The following is a 14,459-nucleotide window of genomic DNA, read 5'->3' as shown; positions in this document are numbered from 1 at the left end:
TGGTCGAGTAGACCATCGTCAGTCTTCTCGTAGTGTCAGTCACAGGATAATCTACCCGCAGTTTCTTTGGCGGCGGTGTGCTAGCCTCCGTCATGCCCTGCAGGTCAAGCTGCTACACAGCTTGGTGTACTTTTTTCGCCGCGCTTTCTGCCGATGATGTCCCACTTTTCCGGCGAGCAAACTGCGTTGAGGCAATCTGTTCCCGACTAAGCTGATGATGTCCGGGCAACTTGGACACGCGTCAGAGTCGCGATGCGTTTGCCAAAGTTACCCACTGTTTCCTGTACGAGCGATCGCATCGGCGCGATATAGATAATCTTGAACTCGTCCACGTTGATCGTTCCGTCGTCGTTGATGTGCTTAAAGATTTCGCGCATCATGGTGGCAAATCTGCGTTCGTTTTACCGGCACTGGTTGAGGCGCAAAGTAGCAGATTTACATCGCTCTCGAGGGCCGTCTTGTACAGGCGACTTTCGATTCTGTTGAGCGTTTTGAAGCCAGCGAACACGGGATGCACGTACTTGAGCTGCTTACCGATGACCATCAGTCCCATTGCCTCTTCTTTTTGGCAACTGGCACCGTTTGTTTGCCATCAGATGGGATCTCTTTTCACCATCGTAATCATTTAACTCTTGCTGTCCCGTGTCCAGCTGGTGCAAGAACTTCGCCAGGAACGGATCGGCCTTTTCGCGAATATCAATCTCACTTACGCTCTGCAACGAAGCCAGCATCGTCCAGAACAGAATAATCTGAAAAGAGAAAATCAAAACAGTCAAACCTAAGCAAATGGACCAGCTGTCCCAGTATGTAGAGTGCTTTTACCTTCTTGCCTTCCTCGTTGCTGCCGAGATTTTCCGCGTGAATCATTCCGTTGATCTCCTTCGTCCATCACGTTCCTCGTCGCTCTCCTCTTCCGACCCGTACGGTCACTCCGACGCCCGCTCCCGCAGCGACAGCCGAATCCGTCCTAAAGTCGGTGATCTTATCCTTAAATTGGCCAACAACGCGTAATCATCCGAGATTCGTTTGAGTGGCCACTGTGGCCATATAATTCCATTTCGGAGTAAAAGAACCAGGTTGGGAAGGAATTTGACGACGTTGCGAAAAACAAACAAAAAATGACATTTCTAAATGTCAAAGTAGCAGTGTTGCTGATTTTATCATTTTTTTCAGGGAAACGTCAGTTCGACCGGTTTGACGTTTCGAGTTCCAAAGGAAGCGGAGGGGTAAGCCGATTTGGTGCCCACTTTTTGGAAGCGAGTGGCTTGTCGTGTCGTACCATTTTACTACCGAATCGTGCTCTTTATCCTCTCGTATGCCGATGCCAAGTTCTGGGTGTTGGAATTCAACAATTATTTAATTAATTTTATGATTTTTTAAACTTTGCACAAGATTGAAAATAATTTCACCAGAGTTGCTAAGTCAGAGCCTTCGTAGGCGAAATCAAGCCTTTTTCACGATTTGCAGTCGACAAATTTGGAGAAGCAGGAATCGGAAAATTATTTAAGCCAGAGTAAATTAATTTTGCATAAATTGTACGACTTAAGATTGAGCCATTTCGAGGGGCGAGACACAAGCTCAATTGATTAAAAATAATCGTTTAGTTGATTAGAATTTTCAATTAGTTGATTAGGATTCTCGCTAATCAATTAGCGTATTCTTACCACGGGGTGGTCACTATACATATATAGCATATTTCGCATGTATTTACTACGGTAAATCCGTATGTGCATCCATATTCACGAGATAGAAAAAAACACGAAATTCTACTTTACGATTTATTTCAGTGGTGCAGGTTGTCAGTTGTCGTCGTCGCGCGCTGCATATTGTTTACAAACAAGAAAAAAGGAAAACGCACACGAAAAGTAGCGATTGCGTTCCCGGTCCTGCTACAGACGGCGTTCAAGACAGCGCACCCGGTTCCATCACCGCCACTAGCATTCCAAGGAACCGGCAAACAAAACCGGGACCGAGTTCTTTATCAAGTATCAAGCTGGTTCGCAGTCCCAACAGACGGAAGCCACAAACACTTTTCGGTAAAATTAAGATGCACCCCAGGAAAATTTCCTGTAGCCGGAGTTGAACCTGCTTGAGTGGATTCCGGAACAGTGGCCCAGAAATGGTTCTTCGATAAGCAAGTGACTGTCGGATACAACCTATCTATGGAATGGGAGCTGCCACGGAACGGGACGTGTGGGTGAGTTCAAGGAGAAACGAATAAAAGCTATAGGTTATGTTTTTCAAATTCTTTCTTTTTCGTGAATTTTCAGGGCCAAGGAACGAACAGGAATCTTTACTAAAGTAGATCCAGACCAAGGAAGAGTCAATTTTGTCGCAAGAGCTTTCTTTGACCGGGCGGATGATTTAGGGTTTGCTAAGGTGACAACAACGGTCAAGAAGTTCGATCCAGCCTCGATGCGCCGCGGAAACCAACCTGCAGGGAACATTTCGTCACCAGGTAGACTACGACTTAGTTTCAACGACGTTACAGTAGTCCCTGGTGCTGCTCGTGCAAGCATTATCAACCGCCGGGACGCTATCTACGCAGCCGCCGCCAGCTAAGGAACAGCGCTCCCTGTCGCTGATGGCCCGCTTCTTGTCAATGCTGATCAAGCACCGGCGGCAAGACGTTAGCGACCAAGCCATGAAGAAGGCGGATGCTGGAAGTGAGTTTCATGATTGAGTTATTCAAATTAAGCTTAAAATAAAACTAAATTTGTAATGTTTGCAGAAAATGGATCGGGTCTGGGCCGGTGAATACGTCGTCATAAGCATCGCGAGAAGAACGAGCTAAGTACTGTGCGAAGTACTCGTACATTCTGACCCTAGTGATGACCCCTGTGGCAATTTAATTCAATTTAACATGTATTAATCAGTACCAAATAAAAAGGCTGGTCAGGGTGTTTTTTTTTGCTTGGAGAGTCCAACTTTTTTCGCTACGCCTCCAATCGACGGCACCTTTTTTGTCGGTGAACAGGTTATGGCGAAAACGATAAGACATCAGCATTCGCTTTAGAAAAATTAGTCCCCAGGTTGATGTTCTGCAACTTGATAATCGCGAGGCGGACATGATCTGACGGTTGTGCACGGATAACGTAACCGACAATACAAGAGTGCCAAGTCCCACAGACGCAGGGCCTTGTCCCAAGAGCCGGACAGGGCGTAGTTACCGCAAGAGCACTACGTCGCTGATGATGTGCGAAAGACCGTACAAGCGCTTCTGCGATACTTTAGTCGGGGTCGTCCCGGGTAAGCTTCCACACGATCAGCGGGGATGCTAGGTGCTACTTCGTGGGGGGAGGGGTTTTTCCGGTTTTATAGGTGTCGAACACAGCATGCCAATTTTTTACCGTACATAACTGGATCAACGACAACCCAGTTCCATCACTAGGTAAACGACACCTTCGCCTTTGCCGCTCTATTCAGCAGGTGTTGTTTGACCAAAAATGATTTGGCCAAATTCCTCAGCTTCCGGCTCCAGTCCGGGTAGTTCTAGTATTTCTAGTTCCATCCGAATCTTCTTCAAATACAAAACTAATCTAGGTGACAGTTGCCAATGACGTTTAGAAACGTCACAGCCCACACTGATCGAAATTTTCTCTCAAATCTTTAAGTTCATCCTCGTGAATCCGTATTTACCATTATTTACTGGATTTGCTCCAAATGCCATACGGATCAAGCATGTGCCCAACCCCTTGATTCTTACCCTTCATTTTTTTCTTGGGCTGACGGACAAACGTCAAAACATCAAAACAAAACAAACGTAAAGCAAACGTTTGGAAATTGAAGTGGCCAACCTGGTTCGGAACGAAGTCTACGTGTGGTCTTCTTCCGGCCGACCGCAGTCACGGCTTCGAGAACTCAGAGGATACTACGTCAGGAACTGGAACGAGGAGGAGGAGGCGGGCCCGAGGACGAGCTGAAAAAACGCGTCATAAAAACGGAGTCACCGGCATTGATTCCGCAGGCAGCAGTGTATCGTCGTCGGTGTTTGATGCGTTCAAGGGATTCGCCGGGGTGACGTAGACACCGGCGTTTTAACCGGCCGAAGGAGAGTCAGTCAATTTTCGCTTTCGCGGTGGCCACGACGTCGCGCTGGGAGCCAGCATCTTTGCCACGACCAACCCGAGCAAGCAAGTCTTTTTTGGGGTTGGAATCCCGCCGAAGGAGGACACACAGGCTCCGCCGGCAAAGGCACCGCGGATGAGGAGTATGCTGCCAATGTGAAGGCGCTCAAACTGGCCGAGGCCACTTGGATTTCGGAGAAAGTCAAGGAGAATCCGGTGTGCAAGCTGACGCCGATCTTCAAAATCACAAAAAGTATCTGGATGAGATCAAGGCCAAGAAGAGTAACAGCAACACACAAAGGAGTCAACGGCCGCAAAGCCGGACACTAACAGATTCACGTTTGGAAGCGACGCACCAGTGACGACGACAAACACGGCCGTTTGTTCCCGGCACTGTCCCCGCCGTTTTCCGTGGCGTGCTTCTCAGACAGCTCTAATTGGTTTTGCATGTTGGATCGCTTTTGTACACGGATAGAAATCCGGTCCGCATAACCGAAAACAAGTTGCGATAAAATCGAAAACATCGATTGTTTGAATCTATGACATTTTCCCGAAACCCATATTACCGAAGGGACATTTCCCCGAATGCCACTTCCCCGAAAAGACACTTCCCCTAATAGTCATTTCCCCGAATTCCATTTACCCGAATTTCCCATTTCCCCTAATCGTCCACATTCCCGAATGCCATTTTCCCGAATGGGCCACAATCCCGAATGCCATTTACCCGATTAGTCATATCCCTGAATAGTCATTTCCCTGAATAGTCATTTCCCTGAATAGTCATTTCCCTGAACGCCATTTCCCCGAACGCGGTCAAACCGAAATGCCCGGTGCCCCGGAGCGCGCGCGCTCCTGGGCACCGGGCATTTCGGCTTGACCGCGTTCGGGGAAATAGCATTTTACAGTCGACTCTCTGCTTGTCAATATCCAAGGGACCGTCGAGGAAGAGAATCATCAGATTACAGAACGATGCAAAATGAAGACTCGATTGAAAATATTTTTTTCTTGATACCCAGCTATGGGAGAGAATCATGGCAACGTCCATCAAACAAAACCAAACTAATGTCAAACACCCTTTAAAGCTTCGTTTCGCCAAGAAAAATGTCTATGCAAGCCATGAAAACTGAAATTATTGACAACCGGAAGAGATTTTTAAAGCAAACAGGGACTGAAGAATTCATCGATAGACCAGAGAGTCGACTGTGTAAGAAAAAAATGATGGCAATTTTTATCACATCAAACTACATATAATATTTCTTGAAAGGTTCGTATTGGCCTTGAATGATCAACTTTCTTTTTGGCTTCACTCAGAACAGACGTAGCATTTTAGGGGGGAAGGGGTGTTGTAAGGTTTGGTACTATTCATTCAAATACAATGAATATTGTTACAGACTATTTTTTATACATTCTCAAAACAAATACCTTTTTCTTATAGACATGATAATAATAATGCAATAGAAATTTTGTTATTTTTTATGATTCAGAAAACAAACCGTGCGATTTTCGTAGTACAGAACCCCGTTCACACTGATCATTTTATTCGCATTGCTGGTTTGGGATTTGGCGAAAAGTATAATCAACAAAAATTTATACCAGCCTTATGTACCTATTTGTTCGATTTTTGCGTTCTTGAACAAAATTCGAAAAAAAAAATTCCTTGCAAATTTCTCAAAAACAACATTTAATCATGCGGTTGAATACAAATGTTAATTGAACAACAAAAAATCTAGTAATTGGGTCCTAAAATTAAGCTTAAATTTGTGATATTATTGTTCACAAGAAAAATAAGCTTTACTAAGTACAATGACCCTTTGTACGACCGCAAAGGATTTAAAAGGGATTTTTAATTCAATTTCTAAAAATTCACTTCACGGCCCTTCTTGGCAGAAAAGCTCCTACTTGACAGCTCGATCCAGGGGGGGCATAGTTGATCCATCGGAAAAATGTTGTCTTGTCAAAAACTTTTTTTTGCATAAAAATGAATAAAAAAAAGTTATCAGAAATGGTTTTCAATCGTGTTTTTTACCGTTGTTCATAAAAATTGACAAAGGGCTTTACTACCCAATTTACAACATTTAATCAACAGTGAGATCATCAGCATACCCGAAAAAGCTGTTTGTTCGGTAAAATTGAGAAAGAAAATAACTGTTAGTCATGGAAAAAGGCTTTAGCGAAAATGATGATTAGGGGATATGCAAATTCGAGTAATTTTAAATTTAAATAAACGGCAATTGGCGTAAGTGTCATTTCGGGGAAACGGCATTCGGGGAAATGGCCGATTAGGGGAAATGGCATTCGGGGATATAGCCGATTAGGGGAAATGATATTCGGGGAAATGGCATTCGGGGATGTGGCTGATTAGGGGAAGTGGTATTCGGGGATGTGGCCAATTAGGGGAAATGATTTTCGGGGAAATGGCATTCGGGGAAATGTCATTCGGGGAAATGAGCTAGACCCGATTGTTTTCGATTTGATCGACAATTTTGACGAAGAACTTCGTCTTAGGGCTCTATACAGGGTAGCAATCCAAAATTTCGCGAAGCGAAATGAAACCGAAAAATGAAACACCTTCCCCAAGTAGAGGGGAAAATCACAGAAGAAGCGCGGCCGACGGTTTTGATATAAATATAAACGCCACTCCCTCCACAGCATTAGTCTAGTCGGTGGTCTACCACCGAAGCGAGAGGAGCTCAGCTCTTCTCGCGAGCGCCAGCCTTCTTTCTTCCCTACAAAACCACGGGAAATTTGAAGGCAGGCTTCAGTCGGTGGTCTACCACCGAAACGAGAGGAGCTCAGCTCCTTTCGCGAGCGCCACCAGGTGGCGTTTTCAGGAACTAGCCTTCCCGCTTCCCTACAAAACCATGGGAAATCTGAAGGCTGGCTTCAGTCGGTGGTCTACCACCGAAGCGAGAGGAGCTCAGCTCCTCTCGCAAGCGCCACCAAGCGCTTGGCAGTAGTGACCACCACCCAGAGTGGCCGGAGGCCCCGGGGATGTTCCGATAAGGGGACATTTGCGGAACCATAAGAGTGGAGGCAATATGGGTATCAAACTTTAGGGATTTTGATACTGGACATGAAATTTGACATTTTGGCATTAGTGGCCACCACCGGGAGTGGTCGGAGGCCCCGGGGATGTTCCGATAAGGGGACATTTGCGGAACCATAAGAGTGGGGGCAATATGGGTATCAAACTTTAGGAATTTGATACTGGACATGAAATTTGACATTTGGGCAGTAATGGCCACCACCTGGAGTGGCCGGAGGCCCCGGGGATATTCCGATAAGGGGACATTTGCAGAACCATAAGAGTTGGGGCAATATGGGTATCAAGCTCTAGGGTTTGTGTGTTGTGTCTTTAACACATGGTTCAGAATGACTCTTTGTAATAAATTTTATTTTTTGCAAAATATTTCTTGAAAATTGTTCAATGCCAAAAGTTTAACAGAGAATTGATGAAATGATTTCATATAAACTGGCTCGAAAATTTTGCTATTACGATTAGCTGAAGAAGCGTTTGAAAGTTTTAATTGTTATCAAACGTCAAAATACCATCCTTGAGCAAAAATAAATAGATCTTACGAAATAACTTTTTCTTGATTGATTTTGTGGCCAAGAAACGCAAATATTAAAAACTCTAAAAATTTCATTTACTTTTGTGTCCGAAGTTCTTCGTCATGATGGTTATGCCTGTAGGATTACCACTGCACCTTTTTTCAAAATCGACAACATTCTCATCGATTTTGAAACATTTTGTTCTCAAAATTGGCAACCGTCCCCTACGATTCCCCCGTAACAACTGTCAAAACGCAGCCAAAATAATCAAAACGTCAACCGAGTGATCGTGGCAGTTTGTGTTTTAGCCAAGTTTTTTTTGTTTTCGGGAGAAAAAAGCAACGAGAGGCAAGGCGTCCTCCTCCACCTACACCGGAGTGACCCCGCCGCAGCAGCAAGGCCAAGGTCAGACGCAGCAGTCATTGGATCAACGGCAAGGTGAAGAGCTCGGCTCGGGCGATTTCAGCTCGCTCTCATTACCAAGTTCACCCACGAACACGGCAACCGCAAGAAGACGGCCAGAGCAGCAACGGGGCACGACGCGGCGAAAGATTGAGCTGCGAACGCCGATGGACTTTTCCGAGACGGAAACGATCAGCTCCGGGTTCTCGGACAAGATCAGCAGCAAGACGACGCAGATGGACGAGCGGCCGAGGAACTTTTTGTGCACGATGGCGGACGGGAGGACTGCAAGTTCAGCATCTACGAGGATCAAGCCGTGATTGACTCGCGGTTCCGGTTCAGCCCGTAGCACCGGGAGTTGTTCCGGGAGATCTTTGGGATTTAGAAGAAGGCGGCGGATAACAGGCAATCAGTTGCCACTGTTAGACGGTCAGAATCCGGTTGTGGGAGGGAGCGGGGGCAAGGCTGGAACTCCGAAGGTTCCTCCGGTAACGCCAGCTGGGGAGGAAACACCGAGCGAATTTGGGAACGACACGCGGAGCGTCATCTCGTCGGCGGTGTTCGAGCAGTCGTTTGCCATGTCCGAGTGCATCACCTAGTCGGAGCGCAAGAAGATCGAGAAGCAAAACAAGTACGTCGGCGGCGAGCAAACGGAGAACAAACCTCCGGTCGGCGTTGCGGCACTTCCCTGTTCCGTCCGTGGAGAACTCGAACGCCGTCCAGCAGACTTCGTCGGTCAGTTTCTCCAACCTGGTCAGCACCTCTTCACCCAACTGAACGGCCAGCGCCGAGTGGAACCTCCTCCTCCTCCTCCTCCTCCTCCTCCTCCTCCTCCTCCTCCTCCTCCTCCTCCTCCTCCTCCTCCTCCTCCTCCTCCTCCTCCTCCTCCTCCTCCATCTCCTCCTCCTCCTCCTCCTCCTCCTCCTCCTCCTCCTCCTCCTCCTCCTCCTCCTCCTCCTCCTCCTCCTCCTCCTCCTCCTCCTCCTCCTCCTCCTCCTCCTCCTCCTCCTCCTCCTCCTCCTCCTCCTCCTCCTCCTCCTCCTCCTCCTCCTCCTCCTCCTCCTCCTCCTCCTCCTCCTCCTCCTCCTCCTCCTCCTCCTCCTCCTCCTCCTCCTCCTCCTCCTACTCCTCCTCCTCCTCCTCCTCCTCCTCCTCCTCCTCCTCCTCCTCCTCCTCCTCCTTCCTATATTCCTAAATTCCTATATTCCTAAATTCCTATATTCCTAAATTCCTATATTCCTAAATTCCTATATTCCTAAATTCCTAAATTACTTAATTCCTAAATTCCTGAATTCCTAAATTCCATAATTCCTAAATTCCTAAATTCCTCTATTCCTAAATTCCTAAATTCCTAAACTCCCATATTCCCAAATTTCCAAATTCATAAATTTCCAAATTCCTAAATTCAAATATTCCAAAATTCCAAAATAACTTAATTCCTAAATTCCCAAATTCCCAAATTTTCAAATTTCCAAATTCCCAAATTCCTAAATTCCAAAATTCCTGAATTCCTAATTTCCTAAATTCCCAAATTCCTGAATTCCTAAATTCTATAATTCCTAAATTCCTAAATTCCTATTTTCCCAAATTCCCAAATTTCTATATTCCTAAATTCCTATATTCCTATATTCCTAAATTCCCAAATTTCCAAATTCCCAAATTCCCAAATTCCTAAATTCCTAAATTCCTAATTCCTGAATTCCTAAATTCCTACACCCAAAACTGGCAGCGCTACTCCGAGAGAATGATGGTCTCAAGTCGAGAGAATAGTGGTACCATTCACGGACGCAGAGAACACAGCTCGAGATGGGCGATAGAACTATTCTCTCGAGGTTCATTTGCAAAAAAAGTTCATCCGTCAAACAAAAAACCAAAAGTGTCGACAACGGGAATCGAACCAGAGACCTTTGACAAACCAATCCAATGACTTAGCTGCCTCGGCCAGCTTGGTGACCATGGAGAAGTCAGAAGTCGATGTATGACACTTGTTGGAGATTTATTGATTCAACTAACGAATGAACTCATTTGTTATGATGGTGTGAGTTGGTACCATTATTCTATCGGTTTTGGCACTGAGCCCTCAATTAATTTTGAGAGAACGATTATCTTGACTCTGAATTTTGGGTGTAAATTCCTGAATTCTTAAATTCCCAAATTTCCATATTCCTAAATTCTTAAATTCCTAAATTTCTAAATTCCTAAATTCCCAAATTCTCAAATTCTCGAATTCCCAAATTCCCAAATTCCTGAATTCCTTAATTCCTAAATTCCTAAATTCCTAAATTCCCAAATTTTCAAATTCCTATATTCCTAAATTCCTAAATTCCTTAATTCCCGAATTTCCAAATTCCCAAATTCTCGAATTCCAAAATTCCCAAATTCCTGAATTCCTTAATTCCTAAATTCCTTGATTCTTAAATTCCTAAATTCCTAAATTCCCAAATTCCCAATTTTCCAAATTCCCAAATTCTCAAATTTCTAAATTCCTAAATTCCTAAATTCCTAAATTCCTAAATTCTTAAATTCCTAAATTCCCAAATTTCCAAATTCCCAAATCCCCAAATTCCCAAATTCCTCAATTCCTGAATTCCTAAATTCCATAAATCCTAAATTCCATAATTCCTAAATTCTTAAATTCCCAAATTTTCAAATTCCTATATTCCTAAATTCCTAAATTCCTTAATTCCATAATTTCCAAATTCCCAAATTTATAAATTCCCAAATTCTCGAATTCCCAAATTCCCAAATTCCTAAATTCCTTAATTCCAAAATTCCTAAATTCCTTGATTCTTAAATTCCTAAATTCCTAAATTCCTAAATTCCCAAATTCCCAATTTTCCAAATTCCCAAATTCTCAAATTCCCAAATTCCTAAATTCCTATATTCCTAAATTCTTATATTCCCAAATTTCCAAATTCCCACATTGCCAAATTCCCAAATTCCTAAATTCCTTAATTCCTTAATTCCTTAATTCCTTAATTCCTTAATTCCTAAATTCGAAAATTCCTTAATTGTTTAATTCCTAAATTCCTTAGTTCCACACACACACATTCACACAAAGATTAGTATTTTAATTAATGATGTATTATTTTGCCTCAATAAATAAAAAAAACGAATCAACTGTTTTACTGAACCAAAAGAAATATCCAACGGTCAATTAAAAAACCAAAACCAACGGTCAATTCAAAAACCGATTAACCCGTTCTGGATGGCTGCGTGCTTTTTGTTTTGCCAGGCGTCACCAACCGTGACGACTCAAAATCGACAACATTGTTCTCGATTTTGTTGCAAATGTTACCGGACGACTGGTCGACAATGTTGTCGATTTCCCGGACAGGATTTCTATCCGTGTAGCCTTGAGGTAAACTCCTTAAAAATAATCAGCTTAAAATAAAACAATCAATGTCTCAATCTCAGCCAAAAATATCCACTGCATTTACAGTTTTTCTTCATACAACAAAAAAAAGTACCCGTCAGAATTCACACCAAGCACTTGTAGAGCGGATTCGCGCCTTAGCCCGCTCGGCTATCAGACCTATACGAATGCATTTCTACTGTATCGGCCACTATGGTTCGTTAATCGAATGAAGGTCATTATCCGGTATAAGCCACTCAATAGGATGGCTACATACAAAATAATGTTATGAAAAAAATAGGACGGCAAAAAGGCAAAAATGCACAAATGATTAAAAAAACTGTCTTTAAAAAAATTGTGACGCTGGTAAGAAATATTATTTTATTTTTGTTGAATCATACCTACTTCGGTTGGGATAGAGCTAAGAATTTATTTAAAATCATTATAAGCTTAACGGCAACAGAAAGTTTGACCATTCGGTAAAGTAGGTTTCCACCAGAGCATACAGTGTGTCATATAAATGTCTGTACACTCCTGCAAGGAAGCATGTAAAATAAACTATACTATCTTATTATCAAACAAGTTGTTTATACAACCCAACACGATTCAGTTCATTAATTGAAAGCAAAAGATAGCAATGCCCCGAGTAATAATGTTTGATCTCATTGAAAAATTATGAGCTTTTTTATTTAATGATTTTTTTCCGAACCGTAATGTACTAACAATTATTCGACTCACTGTAAGGTTAAGTAGAATAAACGTCAATATTGATTCATCGATTAAGCAGTTTTATTAAACCGACGAGTTAGATTTTTTCAGTGTAATGAAACAGATGTACTAAAATGTTCTATATTTAGAAATCATCGAATGGTCAAAGTTTACACTACAATTTACAAGAGAAAACTGAAAGCTGAAGTTATCTTGCGAGTAAAAATTTTAAGAAAGGAATTTATTTTATTTTATTTATTCTTAAAAATATTCCAACAATTATTCTGAATAAATTCGAAATTGCCTAGCAGTCTGATTCTATGAAACCAACTGAAGTTATCTTGCAGCCTAATTCCATGAAACCAACTGAAGTTATCTTGCGAGTAAAAAATTTAGAAGGGAATTTATTTTATTTTATTTATTCTTAAAAATATTCCTACAACTATTCTGAATAAATTCTAAATTGCCTAGCAGTCTGATTCTATGAAACCAACTGAAGTTATCTTGCAGCCTAATTCCATGAAACCAACTGAAGTTATCTTGCGAGTAAAAAATTTAGAAGGGAATTTATTTTATTTTATTTATTCTTAAAAATATTCCTACAATTATTCTGAATAAATTCGAAATTGCCTAGCAGTCTGATTCTATGAAACCAACTGAAGTTATCTTGCAGCCTAATTCCATGAAACCAACTGAAGTTATCTTGCGAGTAAAAAATTTAGAAGGGAATTTATTTTATTTTATTTATTCTTAAAAATATCCCTACAACTATTCTGAATAAATTCTAAATTGCCTAGCAGTCTGATTCTATGAAACCAACTGAAGTTATCTTGCAGCCTAATTCCATGAAACCAACTGAAGTTATCTTGCGAGTAAAAAATTTAGAAGAGAATTTATTTTATTTTATTTATTCTTAAAAATATTCCAACAATTATTCTGAATAAATTCGAAATTACCTAGCAGTCTGATTCAATGAAACCAACTGAAGTTATCTTGCAGCCTTATTCCATGAAACCAACTGAAGTTATCTTGCGAGTAAAAGTTTTAGAAGGGAATTTATTTTATTTAATTTATTCTTAAAAATATTCCAACAATTATTCTGAATAAATTCGAAATTACCTAGCAGTCTGGTTCTATGAAACCAACTGAAGTTATCTTGCAGCCTAATTCCATGAAACCAACTGAAGTTATCTTGCGAGTAAAAATTTTAGAAGGGAATTTATTTTATTTAATTTATTCTTAAAAATATTCCAACAATTATTCTGAATAAATTCGAAATTACCTAGCAGTCTGGTTCTATGAAACCAACTGAAGTTATCTTGCAGCCTTATTCCATGAAACCAACTGAAGTTATCTTGCGAGTAAAAAATTTAGAAGGGAATTTATTTTATTTTATTTATTCTTAAAAATATTCCAACAATTATTCTGAATAAATTCGAAATTACCTACCAGTCTGGTTCTATGGAACCAACTGAAGTTATCTTGCAGCCTAATTCCATGAAACCAACTGAAGTTATCTTGCGAGTAAAAATTTTAGAAGGGAATTTATTTTATTTTATTTATTCTTAAAAATATTCCAACAATTATTCTGAATAAATTCGAAATTACCTAGCAGTCTGGTTCTATGAAACCAACTGAAGTTATCTTGCAGCCTAATGCCATGAAACCAACTGAAGTTATCTTGCGAGTTAAAATTTTAGAAGGGAATTTATTTTATTTAATTTATTCTTAAAAATATTCCAACAATTATTCTGAATAAATTCGAAATTACCTAGCAGTCTGGTTCTATGAAACCAACTGAAGTTATCTTGCAGCCTAATGCCATGAAACCAACTGAAGTTATCTTGCGAGTAAAAAATTTAGAAGGGAATTTATTTTATTTTATTTATTCTTAAAAATATTCCTACAATTATTCTGAATAAATTCGAAATTACCTAGCAGTCTGGTTCTATGAAACCAACTGAAGTTATCTTGCAGCCTAATGCCATGAAACCAACTGAAGTTATCTTGCGAGTTAAAATTTTAGAAGGGAATTTATTTTATTTAATTTATTCTTAAAAATATTCCAACAATTATTCTGAATAAATTCGAAATTACCTAGCAGTCTGGTTCTATGAAACCAACTGAAGTTATCTTGCAGCCTAATGCCATGAAACCAACTGAAGTTATCTTGCGAGTTAAAATTTTAGAAGAGAATTTATTTTATTTTATTTATTCTTAAAAGTATTCCAACAATTATTCTAAATAAATTCTAAATTGCCTAGCAGTCTGATTCTATGAAACCAACTGAAGTTATCTTGCAGCCTAATTCCATGAAACCAACTGAAGTTATCTTGCGAGTAAAAAATTTAGAAGGGAATTTATTTTATTTAATT

The 14,459-nt window shown here is 41.1% G+C and overlaps 1 protein-coding gene and 1 long non-coding RNA gene across 2 annotated transcripts in view; both read left to right on the top strand.

Moving 5' to 3' along the window:
• Positions 1-1,436: 1,436 nt before the first annotated feature.
• LOC120415710 (uncharacterized) lies at positions 1,437-3,643 on the top strand. Its single transcript, XR_005605250.2, has 3 exons — positions 1,437-2,197; positions 2,271-2,666; positions 2,732-3,643. It is a non-coding gene; the product is annotated as an uncharacterized LOC120415710 (long non-coding RNA).
• Positions 3,644-6,626: 2,983 nt separating this feature from the next.
• LOC120415723 (zinc finger homeobox protein 4-like) overlaps positions 6,627-14,459 on the top strand; it is a 53,273-nt gene continuing 45,440 nt past the window's right edge. The window contains exons 1-4 of the mRNA XM_052706886.1: positions 6,627-6,644; positions 7,952-8,337; positions 8,407-8,578; positions 8,621-8,880. Of these exons, the coding sequence (XP_052562846.1) occupies positions 6,627-6,644; positions 7,952-8,337; positions 8,407-8,578; positions 8,621-8,880 (836 nt within the window). The remainder of the gene's footprint in view (positions 6,645-7,951; positions 8,338-8,406; positions 8,579-8,620; positions 8,881-14,459) is intronic.

Source organism: Culex pipiens, chromosome 2 (genome assembly GCF_016801865.2).
Source record: "Culex pipiens pallens isolate TS chromosome 2, TS_CPP_V2, whole genome shotgun sequence".
In the NCBI taxonomy this organism is placed as follows: domain Eukaryota; kingdom Metazoa; phylum Arthropoda; class Insecta; order Diptera; family Culicidae; genus Culex; species Culex pipiens.
Note: the sequence above shows the minus strand (reverse complement) of the source record. Positions and strands in the feature narration are given on the sequence as shown.